At 35.4% G+C, this 23877-nt stretch overlaps 1 protein-coding gene across 3 annotated transcripts in view; it reads left to right on the forward strand.

Annotated features, from left to right (window-relative positions):
* NCBP1 (nuclear cap binding protein subunit 1) overlaps window positions 1-23877 on the forward strand; it is a 38558-nt gene that overhangs the window by 748 nt on the left and 13933 nt on the right. The window contains exons 2-14 of one of the 3 annotated variants that reach the window (XM_036888547.2): window positions 6148-6236; window positions 6804-6904; window positions 8696-8852; window positions 10834-10941; window positions 11276-11397; window positions 12929-12998; window positions 13462-13677; window positions 18691-18788; window positions 19501-19564; window positions 20994-21104; window positions 21858-21922; window positions 23245-23307; window positions 23665-23739. In XM_036888547.2, coding sequence (XP_036744442.1) covers window positions 6148-6236; window positions 6804-6904; window positions 8696-8852; window positions 10834-10941; window positions 11276-11397; window positions 12929-12998; window positions 13462-13677; window positions 18691-18788; window positions 19501-19564; window positions 20994-21104; window positions 21858-21922; window positions 23245-23307; window positions 23665-23739 — 1339 coding nt within the window. Of the gene's footprint in view, window positions 1-6147; window positions 6237-6803; window positions 6934-8695; window positions 8853-10833; window positions 10942-11275; window positions 11398-12928; window positions 12999-13461; window positions 13678-18690; window positions 18789-19500; window positions 19565-19703; window positions 19838-20993; window positions 21105-21857; window positions 21923-23244; window positions 23308-23664; window positions 23740-23877 lie in introns of those variants that run through there. The other 2 variants (XM_036888548.2, XM_057498871.1) reach the window with 2 other exon arrangements.

Raw genomic sequence — 23877 nt, forward strand, 5'->3', positions numbered from 1 at the left:
CCTCCTGGTCTCTAAGGACTCTTTAGGACTGTGTCCTTAGCATCACCAAGCAGGGCACCTGTGTGTCTGTGCAGCTGCGTCTTAGGGACAGTGACAGGGACCCACGAGTCCCAGTGGCTGCACCTGAACAGGGCTCTTGGAAGAGTACTGAAGGAGAGGAACAAAGCCGTGCCTGAGAGGTGATGAATCGCAGTCAGAGCTCTGCTTCTGTGTGGGTCATCCGTTGATTTGCCTTCTTTCAAGCTGCAGGGATAGAAATCCGTTTCTTACCCTAAACTCGAGATCATTACTGAACAGATGAATATTGTTATGTTAAATTTTGAACTGGCTGTAAGCCTGTTTCCCTCGTTAAGAAAGAAGGCTGGAAAACTAACTGGAGAGGAATTCATTAGAGATTTAGATCAGGGGTTTCTGTCTTCATTTGGATGGCCATGCTCATGGGGATCACGATGTTGCCATCATAAAAACAATAATTTTGCTAATAGTTAAAAATAGAAAAGATGCTTAGGCAACAAATATCGGCCAAGAGCACACATCCACAAAGAAAAAAAAAAGAAACAGTAATTCTGTTATTAATATTTTAATGTATTGTTCTTTAAAGAGTGTAGTGTAGTAGTAAGAGGCTAGACTTTGGAATCAGAGGGTTTAAATTCAAAGCTAGACCCTACCATTTCATTGCGGTCTTGTGCAGATCAAATCACCTATTTAAGCCTTAGTTCGTAATATTGAAGTTATGATACATACCTCTTCTTGGTTTTGTGACAGTCAAATGAGGTGATAAATGTAATGAAGGGCTCATGGTGATGCTTAAGAGGTGGTAAACATTGGTACATGCCGATGATGTAAGAAAAAATATTGGAACAAAATTGAATTTAATTTTACTGAATTTTCTCCACGAACATTTTCCTGTCCTTAAATGTTGGGGCAGTTGGGGGTAGGAATAGAATCACTTATATTTAGTTTCAACAATGAAACATCAGATTTCTGCAGGGCGTGGCTTGAGAGGATATTCTAGTCCTGCTTTCTTATCTAACACCCAAGGGTCTAGGGTGTCAGGGCAGTTAAGACGGAACACAGCTAGCAGTACCCAGACACCAATGAAAGCAAATCCAGGGTTCTCTTCATTCCACAGGTGTTACTGTGCTGCATGCTTTGATTTCTTTTTTAACACGGGAGGCTACTTGTTTAAGATACATACAGAGTACAGAAAATATAGTTTTCATATGTTTTGAATGTGATTAAAGAAAAGGTAGCATGCTTGAAGTTATCACTTGGGTTCAGAGAATTTGAGTCTTTGAAAGTTCTGCCCATTTTCTTTGCTTTTCAAGCTTTTTTTACTCTTTCTTCTCTGGGAGAGAAAATGTTTCCAGAGGGCATCCTAGGGAATTGGATTTGAATATGTATAAAAATGAATTTTGCTTTTATTACTGGTATACTGGCGTAACTTTCTTGGGAGATAGTTTTTTTAAATACCAGCTGGCCAGTAAACCATTGTTCATTTGGGTCATATTTAACTGCAGGACCCTCAAGACAAAAAGAAATGAAATACAGAGTTAATTAAGCAGAGTTTATTATGGTGAATAATTTAGTAATGGAGGGGCAGTTTATGCTTCCTCTTGGATACCACACCAAAACTGGAACTTGTGTAAATTGCCACAAGGGGGAACAATCAGCTACGGTTTACCCTAAACAGTGATATGAATCATATATTTTAGGCAGTTTTTTTTCAGTTAAGCATCTTAAACTAATTTTTTAAGAGTCTGAAATATTAGAAATTTAAGCATAATTTTAATATTTTAAATATTTTAAAATAGGATGAATTATTATTATTGTAATACATCTCAGATGCATCTGAGCATTTCTGGATCGTTGTCAGTGATCCACCACTGACTGCCATGACTTTCCATGTGCTTGACTAGATAGAATATATATTCAGCAAGTATTTAAGAGTGCCAGACACTGTTCATTCAGTACAGCAGTGGACAAAATAAAGACAGAGACTCCCTTTCACAGACAAAAATAAGTAAAACATAGTGTGTCATATGGTGGTAAGTGCCATGGAAAAAGAAAACTGGGTAAAGGCAGTAGCGACTGCTGTGGGAGGAGTTGCTGTTTTACACAGATTGGTTAGGGAAGGCCTCACTGAGAATGGTGTCTAATCTGCAGGAGGAGGTAAGGGAGCACGCATATGGCTATATGGGGAGAAGCAGTGGTCTAAGCAAAGGGAATGCTGCGTGCCAAGGCCTTAAGGCAAGAGCATTCCTGTCCTGTTCACAGAACAGCAAGGAGGCCAGTGTTGCTGGAACAGTGTGAGTGAGGGGGAGAGTTGCAGGAGATATGATCAGAGAGGTAGCAAAGGATCAGCTCACAAAGGGCGATTTTTAAATTGGATCTCTCTGTTCGGCTGGAGTATCCAGTATCTAGAGGGACAAGTTAGGGGACTATTCCAATGAAATTCACTGAGACGTCAATTTATAGACAAGGAAAGGGAAGTCCTAAATGGAAATGAATGTTTATGAATACTGGTCTAGTGCTAAATCGGACTTATTAATTAGAATCTCTTTAAGAATGTCTTTGAAGCTTTTCACTTATAGGATATACATATGTAATTAACTGTTCAGTACATTGTGTTCTTTAATAAAGTATTCGATGATTGTCTGTAATCTTAAAACCCCGTATTAGCCTCTTTTAAGCTAGTTAGAATTTGGTTATCTTTTAGACTGTGGCCGGTTTTTTGCCAAAGTATAGAAAAAAATAAAATGAATAGAAGTGAAGGGATTTGTTAACACTGAGGAAGAGTAGTTTTTTTCAGAAGTGTTGGTTACCTCTGCTTTAAGTCTGCAAGGTCAAGGTACTTTTCCCTTCTGCCTTGTTTGGTTTTGTTACCTATGTGTATCTGATTCTAAATAAGGACCAAGATGTACAGTGTATCCATATAAAATTAGAATCACTTTAGAGGGGAAAGTTTTTTTTAATGAATCAAGATCCTTTCATATGGGTTTTAATAGAGACCTTCTTCTCTCTTGTACACTAGCCACGGGTGACAGAGTGAAGTGGTCCTATGTAACTTTAGTTTACATTATAAAGCTTCTACATAATTGCATTTTAATATAAAATGTGTTCTTGATTTGGGAGCTACCATAGATACATTTCCTTGAGGGTATGTGAAAGCAGTCAGCTAAGTCCCAAAGTTCTTAAACTATTTTATGCTACTACTTTCTCATGCTTTCACCCAGGTTCTCTTCTGAGTTCAATAACCTATTGTTGTCCATGAGTTCAGATTGTATCTGTAGTTCAGTCCACCCCCTGAGGATACTTCATATCCTCTCAAGTATCAGGTGACAGTAGGGCATCTCTTCTTAATACTACTTCCTGCCTCCCACTCTCCAAACAAAACTTCTCCTTCAGTGTAGTCAAAATGGGAAGAAGAGAGAAAAAAAGGGGTTGCAGTTGAGAGACAGGACTGTGTACTTACATTTTTTAGTTTCCTTCTGAAATTGTACTTGCCCCCACAGTATTATTTTCTCCTTTTTAAGTTTACAAGAAGGCCTGGAAGGGTTTAAAGTTGAGGTATAATTCTAAACTGATTGGGGAACAAGCCAGCTGCATAGTTAATGTAGGGATGTTCGTGGAGATGGGATGTGGAATAAAGAGTTGGCAAAGTAGATGGGCCAGAAAGAAGGAAACAGTGGCTAAGGTTTAAAAAAAACTACAAAAACTGGGGAGGTGGGGGACAGGACTGCTCTAACTCAGCTGGTTTTTCAGCATCTGCATTCCTCCAACCTTGCTGGAATCTGGTTCTGAGGAATATTATTACTATATTCTGCTTTCTAGAACAGTTTTGCACATCAGCATTATTGACATTTGGGGATGTATTATTATTTGTTGTAGGGAGTTGTCCTATGTAATGTAGTATGTTTAGCAGAAACCCTGGCCTCTAACTACCAGATACCAGTAGGACTCCCAGTTGTGACAACTAAAAATGTCTGCAGAGATTGTCAAGTGGCCCCCCCCTGGGGGTGGTGGGTCTCACCCAGTTGAGAGCCACTGCTTGAGAAGGCTATGTTAACACCTTGGCTGACAGCTCATATAAACATTGCATCAAATATGCAATTTTTTTTTCAGGGAATGAATCCTGGAAACAGCCTTTGTGTGAAAGTTGGCTCTTCAGGTGGTAGAACCTTTATAGATCCTGTGACATAGGTTTGATGTATACTTGATGACCTTGAGTCAAGGTCACTGTTCCCACTGTGCACATGTCTCAACTTTATATGGGCAGATATCTCCAGGAATATATTTCAGCTGTTATGCTGTAAGCATGTTACATTTTTGATGCCATTATCAGTTTAAAACTATACTCAGTGACTACTTAAGCCATATTATAATGATGACTAAGGGACTGGGAGTCAAAGCACACAGTTCTATATCTAAACCATGACTTTTTATAATACTTGTCTAGTCCTATCTGGGTAGTACTATATTGGTTTTATTCAGCTTAAGTTCAAGTGGCACCCGAAGATCATTTCAATCATTCGAGAGACTTTTTTAATACCCCATGCTTAGAATAGCAAGTGCTATTTTTTATGAGAATCACCATATATGTCAAGCCAAATGTTCTAGGGGCAAGTAAGTGATTATGAACTCTGTAAAAGTGGTTCATTTCCTTTGGCTGTACGTGTCTGGAGAAGACTGGAGTTACATCTAATTTACTCTGGGGTAACCCTATATCCAACTGCAGATTTTCATTATTAATACAGATTCCCTGACACAGGCTATTGCTTCTTTGTCCACATGCTGTTCTAATAATCTAATTGGTGGAAGTAAAAAAATTGAATTATGTTAGGAGACTAGCAAATATTGTGTGTAGAGAAGGCATCATGTTCCATGCCTAATGATATTATTTTAAAAATTTAAGCCTTATGTAATTCCATAAAAGGGTATAAGGCAGGTGTGTTAAGGTTGTAAACAAAATCGTAAGACATCAATAACAGCAGGAATCTGAACAATAGGCAGCCCAGTACTTAAGGCTGATTCATTCAACTTGAATTCTTTAGCAGCCAGAGGGACAGATAGGTGATTGGTAATGATTTCAGAATGGTAGGATTTTTTTCCCTAAAATTCTTTGAATGATAGAGTTTTTTAACATAGTAGGGTCAGTAGTTAAAGTAAGGAATCAAGAACCAAATAAATAAAGCAAGGAATTATAAAACATTTACTTTTTTTTTTCATTCCTAAAATGCATATGACTTTATTGATTTCATATTTAAAATAGTCTCCTTGAAAATTCATCTTAGAAAATATACTAAACTTATTAAAATACTACAAACTGCTTCTGAAAATATTCTGGAAACCTCTAACTGACCAACCTAAACCTCATTCTCAAAGTACTTAAAACATTTACTTGTAACCCACCAATTTTTGATATAGTGCTTGGGACTTTTCTTTGAGACTGTGTCTGCTAATTATAATTTCCATTGTTTGGGATAAACTATACCCTAGTGCTGTGTGGTCTACAGAACCAGAACTATTAATTGATGAGTTAAGAGCTCTGATCCTTGTAAAGCTAGTGAGGGATTCTAATGTTTTATGCTCCCTTTCCCATCTTTTGAGGTTTTCCTCTTCATACCTAATACAAAAGCTTTTTTTTTTTTTCATTTAATGAGGTCTTTCCAAAACATTCAACTTGGTTTTGCATCCTTCATCAGTTTACATGATAATTGTTGTCATTAGAATAATGAGTACTACTGGCACTAAGAGGTTTTAGGAGCAAACAAATGAGTATCAATCAGTAAGCAACTCAAGTAGCAGTATGTGAACATGACTGTTCTAACTGCTAGTGGTTAGCATGTTGTTGGCAACATTCCTACCTATCCACAGAAAGAGAAGAGGCTGCTGCATTACATAGCTCTGTGGGGCTATAGTCACAAAATTTAACAGAAATAATACCTACTGGAGTTACTACAGTGTCCCTGGATATGGATGCCCTTGGTTAATCTAGCCCAGTCTGAGAAGTGGAGGGTCAGTTAAGAGCTTCTATTACATGTAAAAAGTAGAGCTGGTAGAAAAGAGACAATAGCAGTAAAAAAGTTAAAATGTGTGATAACAGATTGATCATGTAATGTTTATTTTTTTACATTATTGAAATAGGGGGACAGCCTCACAAAAGAAGAAAGACCTCTGATGCAAATGAAACTGAAGATCATTTGGAATCTTTAATATGCAAAGTAGGGGAAAAGGTATGCACCAAGCCGACTCTGACAGGCTTAGGATTGTAGTTGACTGTGCTTGATTAAATTCTGCAGCTGAAAACTTGATGCTTTAAGTTTTAGGGAAAGCTTATATTGCCATGTGTCTGTATCCCAAGTAAATGCATATTAAAACTGTTGGGATGCAGATAATTGAGAGTTAAATGTTTTTAATAATTTTCATAGAATGTGAATCTAAGAAGAGACCTTAGGGAATAGTCCTCTTGATTTATAAATGAAGAACCAAACAAGTCCTGGATGTCTGAGGTAATTTGCGCAGTTACAGTGAATGAATTAGAGAGATAGACCCCATTTCTAAGACTGTGCTGTCTTAGACTGCTTGTTCTTAAAATTCCATTCTGCTTATTTTTAAATTTTCATTCATTATCTTTTCATGGGTTTCTAAAGAACAATAACTATCTGAATTGATTTATACTGAACCTGTCATAATGTCTTTTGTGTATAAGACTTTAACTTATTTTTTTTTTAACTACCTAGATGGTTTTAATTCATAATTGCTGAGTACTTGACAGAGATTTAATATGCTGTCCTCTACAGAGTGCTTGCTCTTTGGAGAGCAACCTAGAAGGCTTGGCTGGGGTTTTGGAAGCTGATCTTCCTAACTACAAGAGCAAGATCTTAAGGCTTCTTTGTACAGTGTATGTATGCAAAAGATTTATGAATCCAGGTGATAATGTATTATCTACTCTTAAATGCTTTGGAAATGTTCAAAAGATATTTTTATGTTCCATATGTCATCAGCTTCCTTCTACCAAAAAATCTGTAGAAAAGAAATGATGGCCTTTTGGTGAACTCTTTTTTTAGAGATAAATAGGACTACAATTGAGCATTTTCCTTATGTTTTATCAGAACCTTAGAATTGTTTGAGTTGATTGTGTTTAAGTGAGAAAGTAGACACTTAAACATTCAGAGATTAAGTGCATATTTAAATACATAAAGTAGAGTTTAATTTCTATTTTTAATCAGTATCAAACAAATCTGAGAACTGGTCACTTGACTAATAGCCCTTAGAAGATTGAAGAAGCAGTTGAAGCTAATAATAGGCATAATCTTTCTCTGAGTTAGGTTAGCTAGAATAAGTATCAGCATTTAATTTGTGAGGAAATTAAAGTGGGAAAAGCCTTACGTGAAATCATGAAAGAGTTTCTTCCAGTAGTGGAATTAGCAATCCAGATTTTCTCATTTCTCAAGTAGACATAAATCACTGAAGTGTATGCCTTGTGACTTATGGTTAAAGGGGTCTTTGTACTTTACATGAAATTATAAATTACCAATGAGTTAATTTTTAAATTGTGAAAGTGAGTTTTAAATTGTCAATTATTTTAAAACAATGTTTTTACACCAAATTAAAACTACCAGTAGATTTTCTTTTAACCTCTCATAAGATGCAACTAATTTGGTTCCTAATTTTTAAGAGGAATCCAGTTCATATTCAGGAAGACATATCCTTACCTAAGAAACTACTAAGAAAAATCATTTTGCTATAGTTATGACTTCTGTTGTAAAAGCATTTATTAGAATGGAGATTTATGCTTAAACTCTGATGGGAGCCATGGTTTGGGAAGGATGGTGTTTACCAGAAATGCAAGCATTTTTCTAAAACTTAAATTGTCCCCAACACTCTGTTAGGTACCTTGGGAAAAAACAAAAAGTGAAAAGAATCTGAATTATTGAATTCCTGTCCTGTTTGCTTTTCTTTTTGAGTTAATTGCTAAAGACTGCCTAAATTAGGAAGCAACATTTGCTTTTTCCAATGGTTTATTTCTGTAATCCTCTTCCCTATTTCTCAAATAACTTTGATGAAAATTAGCACACGTGAAATAAGCAAACTGGGATGTAAAGAAATCCTAGTATTATCAGAATACCATGTTAAAAATGCAACAATTTAACTAATAGAAACTTAGTTGAAACTGGGTTTTAGTTTTAATCTTTTGTAAGTAAATCAAATAGTGTTTCTCAAAGTGAAATTCTGATCCCAAGACATTAGGTTAGCTAAGTTTAGAAATGCTGAATGCTGTGTCTCCCTCTTAATGATTCTACATCAGAGAAACTTGTTCACCCAGCATTTCCCAGATATTTTACCATGCAAACCATTTTCTATAGAACTGCTATTTGATTTCATTAAACACATTGGAAGAAAAATTGGTCTAGTGTTAGTTCTATTTATTTTAGTTTGATAACTTCATAATTAAAATGTTTTACTTTTTTAACTCTTAGATTAATTAACTAGAATTAAAATGAAAAATTGAGGGGTCTATGTTTGTTAACTCTTCTCAATATTTATGCCTTCTCTGAAGTAGTTTTAAAAAGACAGCTAAAATCCTGTTCCAAAGTTAATAAAATGATAAAAGAGGTACATAATATAAAATTCATCAATTTAACAATGCTATTGTTTTGGGGTTTTCTTGTTTATTGGGTTCTTAAATAAGCGCACGTCTATTACCTGAGAAGCTGACAATTTATACAACATTAGTTGGACTGCTAAATGCGAGGAATTACAACTTTGGTGGAGAATTTGTAGAAGCCATGATTCGTCAACTTAAAGAATCATTGAAAGCAAACAATTATAATGAAGCTGTATATTTGGTGAGTTATTATTTTTTTATTTTTATTATGACTTAGTGTTGGGATGGAGGGGAGAGGTGAGCTGCAATCAAAGGATTTATCCTTTCTCTTGAAATAGGGTTCTGCACTTAACCACAATAGTTGCTCTTTGAAGCCATTCTCATTAAAGGTACCACAGAGCTCATTACCAAGGCCAGTGGTTCTTTTCACTCTAAATCTTAGCTGGCCTCCATGTAGCATTTGCTTCTCTACACCGCTTATCTCTTGGTTTCTGCAACACTTTTTTCAGGACTGCCTACTGCCATCTGCTTTCCATCCCTCAGTCTCCTTTCACTGGGTCATTTTGCTTTGCACCTTAAATTTCTGAATTTCCCAGGATTTTGTCCTCACTTCACTTGTCTTTAATCATTCTCCTAACGCATTCTCTTCCTGTCTCATAACTTGATAAACCATCTTTATTTTGGTGACCCTTTTCCCCAAAATCAATAATCTTTATCTCCTCCTTCAACTTTTCTTCTGAACTCCAGACCTATCTTCCAAATACTACCTGGATAGCCCTAAGTTATCCTGCCTGGAGATCCCAAAATAATGAATTATTCATACCTCCGCCCTAAGTTATCCTGCCTGAAGGTCCCAAAATAATGAATTATTCATACCTCCTTTCCTTCTGTCCTCTCACCAATCCACCCACAGTGGCTGTTGGCTACTGGCTAACCCACCTAGGAACCTGAGCACTGATTTTTTTCTTCCTTTTGCCCACTCATACTGTAAGCAGTCCCCAAGCCCTATCAGTCTACCTCCTAAATTTCTCTTCTATCTATCCTTTGTTTTCAGGGCCTCTCGCAAAGTTCACACCTTCTTCCTCAGTGTCTTAAAACAGCCTCTTAACGGATCTTTTTATATCCAGATTCTCTTCCTTTCACTTTATGATCTACAGTGGCACCAGAGTGGTCTTCCTATACTAGCTCTGCTCATGTTGGTTATAGTTAAAAACCTCAATTCCTTCTCACTGTCTACAGTGGATAGTCTTAAAAGCTTGGGTACACAGGATGATTCATTGGGTTGCAGAAAATAAATACCAGAACTCTAATTTTTCTTAAATGGAAATGGAATTCAACTTAACTAATACACAATACATAGATTGACAGTAGGCCAGTGTACATTTTTAAAAAAATACATGTGTTGTAGATACATGATCATATTCTTTTTTATTGAGTACACACACACAAAAAAAACACATCAGGCTATAAGATTGAGTCCAGGTGAGTCCAGATTTCTTTGCCTGAGCTTCCATGGTTACCCCAATCTGTTTCTCTGTCCTTCCTCCCGTATATCCTCCAGTTATATCAAAATGACTTGTAGATCCTGTTTTTGAACCCCTCTGCTAGAAGGCTCTCCTTGCAGAGTACTTTGGGTTGAGCTTCTCCCACTAGACTATGAGCTCCCATATGACAAGGGCTTTAATAGGGCTTAGCAGGGGCACACAAAGTGCAACCCAATAAATATCTGTTCAGAAATTGCCATTTCTATAGGCCAGTGAGAATTTTTTTAAGCCAAACAGAAAAGAAGATTATAGGTTAAAGTTAGAGTCTAGGTTCTTAGCTTAGCATTGAATGGAAACCTACAAATGTAGAGATTCCCTCTACTTCATGCAGTCTCTGTCACAACTACTCAGCTCTGCTGATGTGGCACAAAAGCAGCCATAGATAGTGTGTAAACAAATGTGTGTGTCTGTGTTCAGTAAAGATTTATTTGTGGACACTGGAATTTAATATCATAAAATTTGAATCATAAAATACTCTTTGGGTTTTTTCAAGCATTAAATATCTAAAAACCATTCTTAGTTTGTAGGTTGTACAAAAAAAATGGACAGGAGGCTAGATGTGGCCCTTGCACTGTGATTTTTTTCAGACCTGTGATTTTTTCAACCACTACAAGATGGCTTATTTTGTAATTATTATAAAGGCTATTTAGATTTAATAGAAATTGTTTTCCCCAACAGGTCCGTTTTTTATCTGATCTTGTGAATTGTCATGTCATTGCTGCCCCATCAATGGTTGCTATGTTTGAAAATTTTGTAAGTGTAACTCAGGAAGAAGATGTGCCTCAGGTAAGAAAACCCCTTATGGTGAATATTGTCCACATAGTACCAGGAATTCTTCACTGGTATCTCTTCAGTAATAAAACCCAAAAGATAACAGCAGATTATCACACTGTAAATGCTTAATGAATAAAAGTTAAATGGCATACTGGAGGGTTTCCAGGACATCTGTATATTTGAATGATTCTGATCAAAACTAATATAATCTAGATATGCTGTGAATGAACCAAATGTCTTAAGTCCTATTAAATGGCTTCCATAGGATTTTATTCCATAATAAATATAATATGAATGAAAGTTAACTAGCACATATCTTAAGTTTACCTTTTTAAAAATTCTTTAGGTGCGGCGGGATTGGTACGTGTATGCATTTCTGTCATCTTTACCCTGGGTTGGAAAGGAGTTGTATGAAAAGAAAGATGCAGAGATGGACCGTATCTTTACCAACACTGAAAGCTATCTTAAGTAAGGGCACAGCTCATAGTTCTCTGTGTTGTTTAGGTAAAGGAAATCTAAGGCTGTATCACGTTTATGCTGTCACTATCTGTTAGTAATACCATTTGAGTTTCATTTCTCAAAAATAAGCTGTAACTTTCCTAAGACTTTCTTTAGGTAATCTCATCCCTCTACTGTTTTAACTTATTGAGGCCTGGTGGAAAGGAATTGGTAACACAGCTTCTTTTAAGCTGCTTTTATACATGTTTGCAAAGGCATAAAACATCCTACCACAATAGTTCTCAAAACTAATGTGCATAAGAATCACTTGTGGTACTTAAACATGGACCAACCCCAAACCGAGTGAACCACAGTATTTGAGATAGGAGTGTTGGATATCTGTATTATTAATATATTCCACAGTTGGAAAACCAGTGCCCTAGCATGTATATTTGTTTCATGTAAATTAATCCTAAAACAAATCCTAAAAACAGTGATCCTTTATCTTCTCAGCCCATACTTCTTGAGTAATATGGCACATTTCAATAAAAATAGTGCCTTATCTTCCCATTATCCATTTCTTCCAAGCCGGTGTGAAAGCTTGGTTTATCTTATTAGATATTACATTAACAGTAGGCTTTGTTTGTAAAGTTGGCTTAATTAGCCAGCAGTATGGTAGTGGTTTTGTGTCCCATTACATTTTTTCAAAATAATTAATTGTGTTAATAAGTTTAATTTTCTATTAATAGGTTCTTTTTTGGATATTGTTAATATCTGCTTAGTTGGAATAGAGCTAAAAGAAGTCTAAAGACAAAAATCTGCTTTTTCATGATAGGCTTTTAAAATGTTTTTTATAGTTCTAAAAGTTGAACAGGTTCTTAAAAATGCAGATGTTTATGAAAGACTAAAAATCAAGAGTGTGAATATCCTAGTATTGGAGTATATGTCCTTCCCCTTTTTTATACAAACAGTAGTCCATTATACACACTGTCTTCACTTATTTTTTCCCCTGGGTATAACTTGGGTTTTTTGTATAAAAGTATATAGCTCTACCTTATTCTTTTTAACAGCTATATGGCATTACACTCTCCTACTGTATCATAATTTCTTTCACTAGTCTCCTGTTAGCAGACATTTAGGTTATTACTATCTTTTGCTATTATAAACAATGTTTCAGCATATATCCTTGAACGTATGTCATTGTGTACAGTGCAAAATATATTTGAGGGGGTAGAATTCTTAGAAATGGTATTTCTGAGTTGAAGTGTCTTAACAATTTTAATTTTCATAGATTTAGTCAAATTGCCTTCCAAAAAGATTATACTCTTCCAAATCTTCTAAAGAGCTTATATCAAAAAACCTTCTGCCAACAGTGTTTGAAACTGCATATTGCCCACATTTGGGCAATGTAGTATATTATAAAAAATTTTGTAGTCTGCCAAGTCTGATAGATAAAGGTGTTATTTCACTGCATTAATTTGCAATTTAGTAATTATGAGAGCAACTGAACATTTTTCACGTTTTAAAAAACCTAAATGTAGATTTTCATTTTGATCTTTAGAAGACGCCAAAAGACTCATGTGCCTATGTTACAAGTATGGACTGCTGAGAAACCACATCCACAGGAAGAGGTAAATTGATGTCTGTCTCTTGTGATACAAGCACGGTCAGCTCTTACCTTTGTGACTTATTATTCAGATCATCCCATTTTATTCCTTAGCTAGACTTCCATATTTCTTTTCAGGGGTCCAGTTCCTCATGTTCCCCTGCATATGTAGGATTTTTAATAAATGTTAGAATGTAATTGAAACATTCCCTGCTTTGTGGGATTCCAGATATCATAGAGTTGACATAATTTTTATTTAAATGCCCAGTTAAAAAATATAAGAGATAAAAGCCCCAGACAGATAGACTTTATAAAGTAATTAAAACAAAGGCAAAAACTTAGCACCATTCCTTTGTACTATATTTAATTGTAAATTATCTTAATTTTGTATCCTGTATTTTATAAGGTAGTGATTTTGGGGTCTATCTAGTCAAAGGATTTCTTTTAGCCTCCAAATGTATAGTAACTAAAAATTAATCTGTCTTTAGTATTTAGATTGCCTGTGGGCCCAGATTCAGAAATTGAAAAAGGATCGCTGGCAGGAACGGCACATCCTAAGACCTTACCTTGCCTTTGACAGCATCCTTTGTGAAGCACTGCAGCACAATCTGCCTCCGTTTACACCACCTCCTCACACTGAAGATTCAGTGTACCCAATGCCAAGGGTCATTTTTAGAATGTTTGATTACACAGATGACCCTGAGGTTTGTGACCAACTGAGTGATTTAATCTTGTTGAATTATGTCTGTAATACATTTTAATTTTGAATTGTTTATTATCTAAGCGGTAGATGGCTATGGCATTTACAGTTTAATTCAGTGAATGGTATAACCTCATTGTGCAAGAAATTATATTTAGCACATGTAAATAGATTGAGAGCACAGTGGGCAATTTAAGAGTGTAGGTTCGCAGATAACCTAGAAGAAATGGACAACTTTCTAGAAAAATACAACCTTCCAAGGCTGACCAAGGAAGAAACAGAAAATCTGAACAGACCAATTACCAGCAATGAAATTGAATCGGTAATCAGAAAACTATCTAAGAACAAAACTCCTGGGCCAGATGGCTTCACTGCTGAATTTTATCAAACATTTAGTGAAGACCTAATACCCATCCTCCTGAAAGTTTACCAAAGAGTAGAAGAAGAGGAAATACTTCCAAACTCATTCTATGAGGCCAGCATCGCTCTAATACAAAACCAGGCAAAGACACCACAAAAAAAGAAAATTACAGACAAATATCCCTGATGAACATATATGCAAAAATACTCAACAAAATATTAGCAAACCGAATTGAAAAATACATCAAAAAGATCATCCATCATGATCAAGTTGGATTTATGCCAGGGATGCAAGGATGGTACAACAATCCAAGATGGATTTGAAAATCCATCAACATTATCCACCACATCAACAAATAGGAGGACAAAAAACACATGATCATCTCCATAGATGCTGAAAAAGCATTTGACAAAATTCAACATACATTCATGATAAAAACTCTCAACAAAATGGGTATAGAGGGCAAGTACCTCAACATTATAAAGGCCATAATCCACAGCCAACATTATACTTAACAGCAAGAAGCTGAAAGCTTTTCCTTTAAGATGGGAACAAGACAAGGATGCCCACTCTCCCCACTTCTATTTATTCAACATAGTACTGGAGGTCCTAGCCACAGCAATCAGACAAAACAAAGAAATAAAAGGCATCCAGATTGGCAAGGAAGAAGTTAAACTGTCCCTGTTTGCAAATGATATGATATTGTACATAAAAAATCCTAAAGAATCCACTCCAAAACTACTAGATCTAATATCTGAATTCAGCAAAGTTGCAGGATACAAAATTAATACACAGAAATCTGTGGCATTCCTATACACTAATGATGAACTAGCAGAGAGAGACCTCAGGAAAACAATTCCATTCACAATTGCATCAAAAAGAATAAAATACCTAGGAATAAACCTAACCAAGGAAGTGAAAGACCTGTACTCTGAAAACTACAAGACATTCATGAGAGAAATTAAAGAAGATACCAATAAATGGAAACACATCCTGTGCTCATGGACAGGAAGAATTAATATTATCAAAATGGCCATCCTGCCTAAAGCAATCTATAGATTCAATGCAATTCCTATCAAAATACCAACAGCATCATTCAACAAACTGGAGAAAATCTTTCTAAAATTCATATGGAACCACAAAAGACCCCGAATAGCCAAAGCAATTCTGAGAAGGAAGAATAAAGCTGGGGGCATTATGCTCCCCAACTTCAAGCTCTACTACAAAGCCACAGTAGTCAAGACAATTTGGTACTGGCACAAGAACAGACCCATAGACCAATGGAACAGACTAGAGACCCCTGATATAAACTCAACCATATATGGTCAATTAATATATGATAAAGGAGCCATGGATATACAATGGAGAAATGACAGGCTCTTCAACAGCTGGTGTTGGCAAAATTGGACAGCTGCATGTAAGAGAATGAAACTGGATTACTGTTTAACCCTATACACAAAAGTAAACTTGAAATGGATTAAAGACTTGAATGTAAGTCATGAAACCATAAAACTCTTAGAAGACAACATAGGCAAACATCTCCTGAATATAAGCATGAGCAACTTCTTCCTGAATGCATCTCCTCGAGCAAGGGAAACAAAAGCAAAAATGAACTCATGGACTACATCAAACTGAAAAGTTTCTGTACAGCAAAGGACACCATCAACAGAACAAAAAGGCATCCTACAGTATGGGAGAATATATTTGTAAATAACATATCCAACCAGGGGTTAAAATATAAAATATATAAAGAACTTACAGGCCTCAACACCCAAAAAGCAAATAACCCGATTAACAAATGGGCAGAGGATATGAAGAGACAGTTCTCCAAAGAAGAAATTCATTTGGCCAACAGACACATGAGAAGATGCTCATCATCACTAATCATCAGGGAAATGCAAATTAAAACCACAATGAGATATCACCTCACACCAGTAAGGATGGCCAGCATCGAAACAACTAAGAACAACAAATGCTAACGAGGATGCGGAGAAAGGGGAACGCTCCTACCCTGCTGGTGGGAATGTAAACTAGTTCAACCATTGTGGAAAGCAATATGGAGGTTCCTCAAAAAACTAAAAATAGAAGTACCATTTGACCTGGGAATCCCACTCCTTGGAATTTACCCAAAGAATACAACTTCTCAGATTCAAAAAGACATATGCACCCCTTTGTTTATTGCAGCACTTTTTACAATAGCCAAGATATGGAAGCAGCCTAAGTGTCCATCAGTAGATGAATGGATAAAGAAGATGTGGTACCTATACACAATGGAATACTATTCGACCATAAGAAAGAAACAAATTCTACCATTTGCAGCAACATGGATGTTGCTGGAGGACGTTATGCTCAGTAAAATAAGCCAGGCGAAGAAAGACAAATGCCAAATGATTTCTTTCATTTGTGGAGTATAACAATAAAGCAAAACTGAAGGAACAAAATAGCAGCAGACTCAGAGACTCCAAGAAGGAACTAGTGGTTACCAAAGGGGAGGGGTGTGGGAGGGTGGGTTGGAGGGAGGGAGGAGAGGATTGAGGGGTATTATGTTTAGTACACATGGTGTGGGGGATCACGGGCAGAACAGTGTAGCACAGAGAAGGCACATAGTGGATCTGTAGCATCCTGCTGCACTGATGGACAGTGACTGCCTTGGGGTATGGGTGGGGACTTGATAATGTGGGTAAATGTAGTAACCACATTGTTTTTGCATGTGAAACCTTCATAAGAGTGTATATCAATCATACCTTAATAAACAAAAAGTGTAGGTTCACGAGCCAGATGGGTTTGAATTTTAATTAAACGGTTTAGTCAGATCATAGCTGTGTAATCTTGGATGAGCTATTTGCCTTTCTACCTTAGTTTCCTAATGGTAAAGTAATAGTATGTACCTCATGAAGTTGTAATAAGGATTCAATTATTAGTACACATAAAATGTATAGAACAGTATGTGACACATGCTGAGTGTTCAAAAATTATAGCTATTATTCTGAATAAGACTATTTTTCAAGAAAAAGACCCCATTTTAGAGATTGTCCATCTCTCCTCATAGCTTACCTTACTATTCATATTATGTACTTATTCTTTAAATATTATAAAGTATTTTTAAATTCAAAAACTCTAAAGCAGTGCTGACTTTATAGTATTTAAATATACATACTCTTTATTATGAAATCAAGTTGTTGGCAGCCATTACATTTGCAATTAAGAAAATGTATAATTTTGGTATTAACATTTGGTGTAAAATTTACTTTATGCTTTAATTACCTTATACCTTTGCATTTGAATGACTGTCTTTAATTGTCAGGCAGCAAGCACAGCAATTACTAAATAAGAAAGTCATCTGGCTAAAGTACCATACCTGTTGCTTAATACTTCCCATTTGGCATAGACCAGGGTCTCAACCTCACCACAGCTGACATTTGAAGCTGTATAGTTTTTTGTTGTGGAGGACAGTTCTATGATAGGATGCTACATCCCTGGCCTCCACCATCCAGGCAAAGTGGCATCTAGAGGCTGTGTCAGTTGTGGCAACCATGTCTCCAGAAATTGCCAGATGTACCCTGAGCACAAATTTTCCCCATTGAGAACCACTGGTGTAAGAACCAATATTAGCACCTAAGGTCAAATTAGAGTTTTCTTTCTCCTATCTTGTCTTTTCTATCCTCCCATGAGTTAATCAGGACCAGTGAAAATGCAGTATGTGTATGATCTGTGTCAGCTTAAAAAATTATCAAATAATCAGTTATATATACAAAACTATCAACTTGCTACCCACTTTGTTGTATTCCATACATAATAAAATGCTTTTACTCAACATTATATAATGGTTTAATTAGGTATATCTAATTGGAAGTCTTATTCACATTTAAGATTGCTAGTATGTTTGTGATTACATATTTATTTGTACAAGGGGAACTAGAATGGAACTTGAAGATTTGTTTCTCCTATACTATTTATTGCCTCTAAGGGACCCATCATCCTCTGCCAGAAGAGCATAAATATACAAATTGTCTGTTCCACTCGAAGAGAATTTTGGGTTTTTTGTCTGGCCTTAGGTGGAAAAAAGTTTATTTTTAAAAATTAGAAATTATAGAGAAGATAAAAGTAAAAATCACCATTAAGGGTCTATAGTAGTCAATAATAAGTAAATAAACATAGGGTCTTTAAACTTGTTTGTTACGCATATTCTTTTTTAAAAAAATTATGTAAGTAATGTTTTTAACCTTTTTATAAATAATATAATATGGATATGTTTCAATGCATACATGATCTTTATGTCTGTATAGTGTTTGAAATAAAATTTTTCCTCTCCATGTTTTATTATGGAAGTGTAATTCACTCTTTTGGTTTTAAAAATATCAAACTGTGTAGGGCTAATAATATACATTACTTTGTTTCATATAAGAGTTGAGGTGGGTAGTGATAATAATGTCAGGTATGGTAGAAGAAACTATCCCTGACAATTCTTATTCTGTTGTAGATATAAGTGAACACAACATTGGAAGTTGCTGAAATACTGAGCTTTCACACTTGGGAACTTTTATCCTCAGCACCCAGTACAGGGTGTGGAACATAACAAGCTCTCAAATATTTGTTGAATAAGTACAAGAAAATATTTTTTCTAGGTCAACAGTGTAAACATTTCTTTCTTTCCAGGGTCCTGTAATGCCAGGGAGTCATTCAGTGGAAAGATTTGTAATAGAAGAGAATCTTCACTGCATCATTAAGTCCCACTGGAAGGAAAGGAAGACTTGGTAAGATTCTTTTCATGGTACTTTTAGAGTGGAGAAAAAGCAACTTTGATATTTGGTAAGAGCAAAATATGTATGTTAAGGGTAAAAGGAAATCTTTCTCTCTTCTGATGCACTGTATTGCTAAGATCAACCTCTAAAAACACTTGCTTTGCTTTGTTGAGAACCTTCACCTCAAATGGTCCTTTCCTGCATGCTCCCTAGTTCTGTGCCTTGTAGTGCTTTGTTGTAGTAATGTGCATATGGTACCAGCTTTTTTGTGTGGATATTGGCCACATGCTATGGAGAGATTAACTTGAGCAGCAAACTGTTTTGGATATGCATGTTACAGGAATAAATGAATACTAAGTGCTCTGTTTCCTAGCACTTAGACATCAAGCTTTAGAAAAGTTTATTTTTAATATTAAACTTTGAAAGTTTTGGTTTATATTTTAAGGTGGGAAGGATCATAGTATTTTGGGAGTAGTCTACCATGTTAAAACTTTTTAAGTTAATATATCTGAATATGCTTCCGTAGTATTAGTTCACTCTTTTGATCTTTCAACGAGTTTTGAAATGCATTAAAGAGTGTCCCTGTGGTAGACAAAATATTCTGGGCTGTGATAAGTGAAGCAAGGTTTCCTTTCCTTACATATAAACACATTGCTTTTGAAACCGCTTGTTTGATCTTCCATGTCTTTGTATACTTGTTAAACTTAAATTATACTTTTTATAGTGCTGCACAGCTAGTGAGCTATCCAGGGAAGAACAAGATCCCCTTGAACTACCACATAGTTGAGGTATGCATTCCACATGGAGCTTGTTTCTGAGTTTCGGAATCTTTCTTGTTGATTTTAACGTATAATCTATTCTTTTTTTTTTTTTTCTTGCTATTTGTCAGGCACTGAAAAATAACAGAGGAGCGAGGAAATTGCTGTCAGTTTTGGTGCTCTGTTAGCCATGTTAGTACAGAGGAAAGAGGAGGTTGAGACCAGTAGCCAAATGGAATTTTGAGTTGCATATAAAGTATTTATGTAGTATGTCTTCATTCATGGATAGTTATCATGGATAATGTAAGTTACCTCTAGCTCTTTTAGTACATTGTCCACTTAACAGATATATAAGTGGCTTAAATACTTTAAGATATTACACTAGGCAGGTGACCTGTCTATAACTGTTTATCTGGCCTCTTATTAACTAACTAGCATATGCCTGACTTGTATATTATTTCCTGTATCACAGGGTAGGGATAAATATGAATCCTTATTTATTCTTAGAAATCAAAGGAGCCAATTGTTTTAGAAGTAGTAAGCATAGATGCTTTTTTGACCTATATAAGTCATACAGAAGGATATTAGTATTGAACACCTTGTAGATATTTATGTCCCAAAAAAGTATTTTTACTTGATGCTAGTAAACTGTCAATTGCACTATTCCTTTGTGTTAAAATATTCATGAAAGTGAACATGGTTATGATGTATTATTTAAGATTCACTTTTTATTCATACTGCACTTGTGTGCTTTCTTAAAAGCACTGCATTTGTCCTGTTTTTACAAAACTTGAGTATACTTAGGCTTTGAACTTAACTCATTGATATGTCAATTGAAATGCAAAATATAAGGCATATTTTTAAATGTGTGGAAATTCTCCACAAAAGTGGGAGATAATGAGAGGAAGGAATGCAGACCAGGCCTTAGATTTCTAGGTAGGTGGTCACAAATTACATAGGGAGGGTGGAAACAAGTTTCTGAACAAGAGACATGGCAAAAGACATCTTAGACTAACAAAAAGATTCCTGGGCACCAATTTTAAATAGCAATGTGAAATGACTTGGCCATCTTCTGTTCCCATCTTCAGATTATAATAAGGGTTTTTACTACTTAAAGGAATGAAACTCTGATGGATCCATGAGTCCCTCAGTAAACAGTATCTCCCTGAATCAACTGATACTTCCAAAGCTGGAATTTAATTGCTCAATTCTCTGGGAGTATCAAATAAGCCTTAACTTTTCCATATTATTTGGTTGAGTTATAGAGAGAAGAAATTTTCATTACAGAATTCAATTATAGATCTTCATGTTTTAAGGAGTATAATTTTAAAGATTAATTCTTTTTTCATTACAAATGCCATGGAATTAGAAGTTTGCATTGAGAATATTGAGGGCTTTCTAATAGCAGAAGTGCACAGACCCCTGCTGAATTGCATTCTGACTCATGATTCTCTTGCAGGTGATCTTTGCAGAGCTCTTTCAGCTTCCAGTACCCCCTCATATTGATGTGATGTACACCACACTTCTTATTGAACTTTGCAAACTTCAGCCTGGCTCTCTCCCCCAAGTTGTATCCTTAACTTTGTTTATAAGTTTACTTTCTTTGGCCTGACTTTAAAAGATTATTAAATATTTTTGCTTGTGGGTTTAAATCACTTCAAGAAAAGAGTTTGGCATTTCTTTTAAAGTTAAACTTACATTTACAGTTCAGCCATTCCACTCTTAGCTATTGACTCAAGAGAATTGAAAGCTCCTTTCTCTACAAACGCAGGCATTGATGTTCATAGAAATTTCATTTGTTACCCAGAACTGGAGAGAATCCAAGTGCACAAATGGATGAACAAATTTTATTATATCAAAATGATGGAATACTACTCAGTAATGAAAAGGAACGAGTTTTTGATGCAGGCAACATCATGAATGAATTGCAAGGCAATTATTTGGAGTAAAAGATGCCAAACAAGTAAAAATTAATACTGTATGATTCCACTTACACAAAATTCTAGAAAATTCAAAGATATTTAGTGACAACAGACCAATATTTGCTAGGGGACATAGGTGAGAATGGAGAGAATGGAAATAGATTACAAAGGTGAATGAGACATTTTGGAGGTATAGTATAAATGTTCGCTTTATTGATTTCATTAGTGTCTATGGGCCAAATTTATTGTCCATGATTGATAACTCAAACTATTTTTTAGAAAGATTACATGAAAAGATGCTCAACATTAGTAGTCATACAGATTTCTAGGAAATGTTATTTGTTAGTCACAACTTATTTTGAAGAAGGGTGGAGAAGTTTTCCTTATCCTCAAAACCACAGCTTGCCCAGGCAACTGAAATGTTATACATGCGTTTGGACACAATGAATACTACATGCGTAGACAGGTACAGTAATTGCCTTATTTCTATACTGATTGTTAGCAGCTTCTGCTACCTGTACTTTATAGAAGAGTTTGGTCAGCAAAACATATGCCCTTTTAAGAATTTCCAACTTGATTTTTCTTTCTTGCCTCCCCCAAATAATCCTTTGTATAATAATAAAACTCATACTTGTTGTAACATTACACTTTCTGGTATTTCATTATGAAATGATGCCCTGCTGAGGTTTCTTTAATTTCAGTCATTGTTTATTTGCCTGGTGCTTTGGTACAGTTATACTTTTCCTTCTGTATTGGGTATGTAAGCTTTTAAAATAGGCTTTTTATAAAAGCAGACTCTAATATACTGTATTTATTATGTATAAATATGTATATGTATTTTTCTTTGTTTATACATAATATAAAATTAGCTTCTATATAACTACAGCTTTATCACTCAGTTTATACAGAGACCATACTGGGTTTTTATAGCTGTAGTAATTGCATGCCCAGTATCATCTTTTGGGTGAGGTCTATGTACCACCTTTATTAGCTGGTATTCTTTCTTAACTCTCTCAATTTTCCAAATCAGAGCAAGACAGGTACTGAACATTTCTTCAATTTCATGTCTTGTTCAAATTCCATATTTGAAAATCACCAGTAACGGCTCTCTGTACCATTGACCTATTATCTTGAGTAATTTCAGTGATTAAAATTTTAGATATGGGAGGGACATGCTTTAAGAAAGTGTCTTCTGATTTTTCTTTTCCAGTCTAATTGATAAAACTACTAGTTGTATTGGGCATCCTAGTTATGCCATTCACTCAGCAAGTATTTATTGGGCTCTTAGAAACTGCACAGTATTATACAGTATACTAAGGTGATCCCTATATAGTTAGAGAGATCAGGGCATGGGGTGATGAGAGACTACACTTTGACTCTGCCATTTATAAAATGTTTTATCTGCAATTGCTGTAACTTTTTTTTTTTTGCCTCTATTTGTCAATTAAATTGGGAGAACAATACATTCCTCAAAAGTTATTGGGAATTAAGTTACATAAACAAGTTCCCTGGCACAAAAGACACTCAAATCATACCATTCACTTTAAAAGGCTAGCACTCTTTAGAAGGAGGAGTATTCCTTTTTGAAGCAGAAGATGGATTACAGGATTTGCAGAGAAAAGAGTAACTGGCAGGAGAAGATACAGGAGCTTTTCGTAGAGGGATGTGCTCTTCATTTAACTCTAAAAAATAAGGTTCTCTTTTTTTCCCTTGAAGATTACATAAGTTCCTGTTATAAACTGCAACCCTTCGTCCTTTTTTGTCCCTTTTGCCCACTTCTCTATATAGGTTTATTAATTGGTTTTCCCATCATCTAAGTAACTTCCAATTCCGTTGGAGCTGGGAAGATTGGTGAGTGATGTGATGTTTTTTCTTTTTTTCTTTATAATCTACCATTGTCTTTTTTTTTTCAAACTGAGGTGCATACATAGAACACACAAATCTTAGTGTATAGATTGATGAATTTTGACATATGTATACCTAAACTCATGTAACCATCATTGAGAACAGTCTACCATGATTTTTAAAAACTGTTAATATTTAAACCTATAATAATAAAAGCAGTCTTCATGGTCTGAAATATTTAGGGTTTTTTTTAATATATAAATGGAATAATCCAAGTAGAAGGAAACTTTGTAGCTAAATTCAAGTTAGGTGTAAATGCAGATTATGTACAAGAATTTTTATAAAACTACATTTCCTCATTAGGTCAGATTGTCTTACTCAAGATCCTGAAAGTCCCAAACCAAAGTTTGTAAGAGAAGTTCTAGAAAAATGTATGAGGTAAGTTCGTTGTGTTTTCTCTTTAGCTTAGGTCTCCTCATTTCTGTGGGGGAATTTCTCTCTTCTCTGCATTTGTGATGTGTGTCCAGGATATCATTTTTTAAATCTAAGCATATGCCTCTTACCTTTCAGTTTTTG

Source organism: Manis pentadactyla, chromosome 3, assembly GCF_030020395.1.
Source record: "Manis pentadactyla isolate mManPen7 chromosome 3, mManPen7.hap1, whole genome shotgun sequence".
Lineage (NCBI taxonomy): Eukaryota > Metazoa > Chordata > Mammalia > Pholidota > Manidae > Manis > Manis pentadactyla.